This window comes from Chrysochloris asiatica, unplaced genomic scaffold (genome assembly GCF_000296735.1).
Source record: "Chrysochloris asiatica unplaced genomic scaffold, ChrAsi1.0 scaffold00666, whole genome shotgun sequence".
In the NCBI taxonomy this organism is placed as follows: domain Eukaryota; kingdom Metazoa; phylum Chordata; class Mammalia; order Afrosoricida; family Chrysochloridae; genus Chrysochloris; species Chrysochloris asiatica.
In genome coordinates, this window is record NW_006409184.1 from 164,478 (window position 1) to 170,093 (window position 5,616).

Here is a 5,616-nt window from a genome sequence, read left to right on the forward strand (position 1 = left end):
TCAGCCAGCCCGGGCGGAGAAGAAGGGCAGAGATCGGACATAGGAGTCCAGTCGGGAGCGGAAGAGCTCACTTTGCACAGTGTGACCCAAAGGGCACAGAGGGTTTTTTACCACCAGTTCCACATACAGCTATAAAGAGGGAGAGCGTTAGAGTCCCCCTTGGGACACTTCTGTTCCCAACTCCAAACCTCAGGGTGTGTGAAGGTTCATCATCATTGGGAGAAATGATTGGATTAAAAAAACCTCAAGAAAATTCTGATGTCAATAATGATATAATACAGTACTCTATTACATGTATAGAGGTAAGCTGAGAGTCTTAGTTCTAAGTGGCCGTGGCTGTTAAGGAGCTTTGGGGGAGGGTCTCTGGGACTAGCACTGACCGCACTGTAGATGTGGTGCAACACATCCCGGATGGGTCCCACGCCCAAGTCAGTATTCATGACAACCTTGATTCCAGTGGGCGTCTCGTAGTAATGGAGTTTGTAACGGCTAGTTTGGAAAGCCAGGAAGCCGTCCTTCATGTCTAGCGGGGACATCTTGCTGACAAACGATCGAATAGAGAAGAGCATCCCATACATCAGCTTGTACTCCTCTTTCTTGGGGATCCCCGCTTGCTTCTTGCAGTGCCACTCGCTGTAGTGCAGACACACTCCATTACGGTCAAATAAGTAAAGATTGTGGACTGTCATCGGAATTGCTCCGAGTGTCTGTCGCTAGTCACTTCCGGTTTCTGCCCATTATTTTATATTTCCTTGTTTCTTTTTATTTGTTTTCCTCATTACATAGAATGATCACTCCAGACATGATATAATATTTGGAGGGCTGGCATCCTAATCTATGTTAATTGTTATAATTAGCCATATCTAGTACTCATATGTGCTGGACATAATGTAAGGTTATGAGCAAATTTACATATTACTTGAGGCTCAATCAGTCATCTGCTCTCATGAATGATGCATTCTGCAAATGCATTACAACACAAGTGATGTGGTATGGAGTCAAGTTGGGCTTGAATCCAGCTGCTGTTACATAGAAGCTGTGTGCCTTGGGCAAGGGATTTCACTTCACTGTGATTCTGCTTTTTAATAATAAAAAAGGAGGTCTCATATGAAATATCTAGATTAGGTGAATGTAAAGAGATTGTCTTAGTTATTTTGTGCTGTTATAACAGAAATATCACAAGTGGATGGCTTTAACAAGCAGAAATTTATTCTCTCACAGTATAGGAAGCTAGAAGTCCAAATTCAGAGTGCTGTCTCTCGGGGAAGGCTTTCTCTTTGTCAGTTCTGAGGATAGACAGTCTTCTTTCAGCACTTGTAGGCCCAGCATTCCTTGGAGATCTCCATACATCTTGGCATCAGTCTTTCCCTGGATTTAGGAGCTTCACAGTTCAGGAAAACTAGGTCCAATGGATGTCCTCCCAGCTTTTCATTCTTGATGGTAGTGGGTCCCTCTTTATCTTCTCACTTCTCTTCTTTTATATCTCAAGAGAGATTGGCTCCAGATCTAATTGCTTCCGGCCTCATTAACATCCTAGAAGTGAGGATTTACAGCACATTGGATAAGTGTATCAGATCAGGGCTGATTGTATTGTATTAGATCTCATCATGGAAGTAACAACTACCTCCTAACTTCTAAATCACTGAGAATACTGGCCCAGCCAAGTTGACACAAAGCTTTAGCTGTCACTGAGACTAAAGTCAATTCATGGTTACCAGGAACTGGGGAGGGAGAGTGGGGAGGTATTTTTAATGGACAGTTTCTTTTGGTGTAACGGAAAGGTTGTGGAAATTGGTAGTGCTGATGGTTACAAAACATGAAGACAATTAATGACATTGAATTTTATACAATACTTAAGAATGGTTAAAAAGATAACTTTTATGTTTATAGATTTTGCCACAATAATATTTTAATAACTAGAAGAAATAACTACATACCTCTTAGAGGTTAATTTGAATTAAGCTCCAAAACACTGCCTCATGAGTGCTGCTTGCCAAGGAGGTGTTTTTTATGAATCCATTGAGCACAAGAGAAATGATAGCGCTTCATGTTCTAAGATCTGACCCTATTCCATGGAAATGGAAAATTCATAATTATACATCATATTTTTGACATTGAATGTTGGTGTGATGTTGTAAGATAATAAGCAAGCACTGGATTGCTAACTGCAAGGTAAGTGGTTCACACCCAGCAGCCAATCCTTAGAAACCCTATACAGGGTTGCTATGAGTTGGAACTGACTCAATGGCACTTAACAACATTTTAGATATAGACCTAAATGTTATTATGTTCCTAACATCCTATACAGATACTTTAATTTCATTTGTTTCCTTCCCAATTGTATACTGCAAATCGACTAAAGCCCAGTGCATATCCAACTGAGATAGGATACAGCTGCGCGCCTCGAGTCAGTCCTAATTATAGCATGAGTAAACTATAGGGCTTCCGAAGCTGCAAATCTTTATGGGAGAAGAAAGTCTTATCTTTTTCCTGCAGAAAAGCTGGTGGATTTGAAATGCTGACTTTGAGACTAGTAGCTCAACGTGTAACTCACTACGCTGCCAGGGCTCCTTTAACTGATACCAGAGAGCCCTTGATTTTAGCAGCTATATTCCTTCTCAGCCTTGTCCTCCCTATATCAAGGTTATGAGACCTCACAGTTCTTATCTAGTATCATTACTTTTTCAGTTTCATTTATTTTATGGATAAAGAAAATATTTTTAGAATAAAGAAAAAATGCTCAACTAGTCACAGAACACTGATGCACAGGCACAAATTGCTTGAAGTAAATGCAATTGAAAGCATGTATCAAGGGCACTTGGGAGATGGAAGTGAAGTCACCATTTCCTGGGCAGGAAGGGCTCCCAGCCTGGTGAAGGGAAAGTACTTTGTAATGAAGGAGCAACCCGAGGAATACCGCCACACAGCCAAGCACAGTTTATTTATTTACCATGATGCTGTTTACTGGCCCAGTTGTAAGGATTTTTCACTTTATGTTGAGGCTAAGCACATGGAAGACACATAATCTTTTATGTGTAGTAATAAAGGAGCTCTGGTAGCGTAGTGATTATGAATCGGGCTGCGAACCACAAGGTCAGCAGTTCGAAACTACCAGCTGTTTCGCAGGAGAAAGATGAGGCTTTCTGCTCCCGTAAAGATATACAGCCTCGGAAACCCTGTACAGGGTCGGTATGAGTCGGAATAGACTCCAGGGCATATAACATCAACAACTACAACAACAACAATAAATGATTATGTGTCTTTCATGTGCTTAGCCTAGTAGTGAAGCCTAGCAGTAGTGAAGACATTTGATTAAAAAGAAAGATCACTTGTGGGTACAAAGTGAAACATATTTTCCTTTAATATAAGAGTAAAGTAATGGGACAAATGGGCTGTAGGAAACTGAGGAAGCCAATATGAATCTCCAAGCAGGCCATGAATGGAGTCAGGAGGTGACTGTGATTGCTAATCTATCTTTGATGGAATTAGGGTGACAGGGGACAAAGGAAGTGAATCCCACTTTCAGATTCCTGAGAACTGAGAACAATCAAAGAAGAAAACTGGAACTCATGAGGTTCTCAGTCTTCTTCATGGAGCTCCATGAGGATATTGACTATCGTGCTGGTCATTGGAATTGGGTAGAGTCCTTTCAGAAAGCTGTGGAAAGTTTGGAAGAGTCACTATAGAGTAAGGAGAGAGAGCTGCCTAGATCCATGTTATAGGATGACCAAGGGATCAGAAGATAGAGACACTAAATGTGTTGGATTGCATAATTTTCTCCAGTAGGGTTCGCTAACAAGTGAAGGGTGGCTGCAATGGTCAGAGGTAGAAGATTTATGAGGAAAGTGTGGCAGAAGGACAAAGCTGGTAAGTGCTGGTAAGAGAATGGTTCAACGAATACACCATAAGGTCAAGGTCATAGAGGAAGTAAAGAGAGGTTTGGGAGGGTCAGTGATGGGTGAAACATATGGGTTCCTAGAAAAAGTCTCAATAAGGTAGACCAGCAGGTGGAGTGGGAGAAAGGAAAGGCTCAAAGCCTGGGGAATTTTATGGGCCATATAGAGCAATCCTGGCAGGTAACAAGGCTCAAGGTGAGTACATAAAATGAAGGGCAGATCCTTTCATGACCTCTCAGAGATGGCAAGCAATGCTAGAATAAGATGGGAGTGTTAATGCTTACTATATGAATTACTTAATAGAAATGCTCTAAAGTTGTCCTAACAATCCTTCAAAGTGAAAATGGAAATCCAGTCACACATGAAGTTGATTGCCAAGTGTCTCACAGCTTTTAAATAGGAAATCTCAGACTGACTGTCATCAAAATCTGAGTTCTTTCCACCACCTTACATTCCCCCCAAAGAGGTAGAACTTGGACCTTTCCAATTTATTCTCATAATTTTTCACAGTTCTCACTGTTGGGTTCTAATGTTTGGATTCTTGGCAATAATTAGGTGAGAGATCTGGCAGGCTCTGAGCAATCATGACACTCTCTTGTACTCAGTCCTGTCTTTATCCTTTGGTACCACCAAGATGAAGGAGTTCTGGTAGTGTAGTGGTTACGAATCGGGCTGCAAGCTGCAAGGTCAGTAGTTCGAAACTACGAGCTGTTCCGCAGGAGAAAGATGAGGCTTTCTGCTCCCATAAAGATTTACAGCCTCAGAAACCCTATGCAGGGTTGCTATGAGTCAGAACTGACTCGACGGCACATAACAACAACAAAAACAACACCAAGATGACCCTGGGTGAGAACTGGATCTCTTAGACTGAGTTAACAGCCCTGCTGCAGGGAGGGGAATGGTAAAGGCGACAGCAACTGGCAGCACCTGAACTGCTTTGCTATGAATCTCAATATGTTTTATGTGACTAGCATGCTCAATGAATCTAAATCAAGATCTGGATTAAGATTCTGCTCTAGCAATCTGATGACATTAACCAGGATTCCTTAGTTTACTCAAGATTATGGGTTTCTTGAGTCAGAGAACATTAAAAACCAGGACAGGCAGACCGGAACGATTAGTTATCTCAGACAGACCACTTAACCTTTCTACACCTCAGTTTCCAGATGTAATATGTGACTGTGACTGTCTGCTGCTCACTTTCATTTAACTTAGGCCTTGTTCTGCTTCTTACCACCTGCTTTTCAGAGATCACAAGGGCAAGGAGCATCGTTTAGTCCTGTCTGGACTGAAAGAGGCACAGGACTGACTGCTCCAGTCCTCATCTGTTGAAGCTAAACTTGGGTATCCTTGGGTAGAGGCAACTTGAAGGATAAGACCCAGAATGCTGGTCATGGTGACAATGTATAGGAAAAGGTCTCTTTAGTCTTTCACTGAGGTGATGAAAATGATCAGAAATTAGATAATGGTGATGGTTGTACAACCTTGTGAATATGCTAAAAGTCACTGAATTGCTCATTTTAAGAGTGAATTAAGTGGTATATAAATAATATACCAGAATATTGTCAGATATAGTGTCAGAAGTGAGCTCCTCAGCTTGGAAAGCACTCAAAATGCGACTGGGGAAGAGCTGCCTCCACAAAGTAGAGTTGAGCATGAATGGAGTAAAGCTTTCAGGACCTTCATTTGTTGATAGGGCACAACTCAAAATAAGGAGAAA

General features: G+C 41.6%; 1 protein-coding gene across 1 annotated transcript; it reads right to left on the reverse strand.

Moving 5' to 3' along the window:
* LOC102842986 (trafficking protein particle complex subunit 1-like) lies at positions 1-701 on the reverse strand. Its single transcript, XM_006877905.1, has 2 exons — positions 381-701; positions 1-129 (listed from the first exon to the last, which is right to left on the reverse strand). Exons 1-2 carry the CDS (start codon positions 687-689, stop codon positions 1-3), a joined length of 438 nt encoding a protein of 145 aa, XP_006877967.1. The 5' UTR covers positions 690-701.
* Positions 702-5,616: the final 4,915 nt, after the last annotated feature.

Excerpts from the sequence above, each read along its gene's own strand:
- LOC102842986 (XM_006877905.1), bottom strand. The coding sequence starts at position 689 with ATGACAGTCCACAATCTTTACTTATTTGACCGTAATGGAGTGTGTCTG. Across the intron at positions 130-380 it reads TGCACCACATCTACAGTGCG|CTGTATGTGGAACTGGTGGT; the intron begins GTCAGTGCTAGT and ends CCCTCTTTATAG.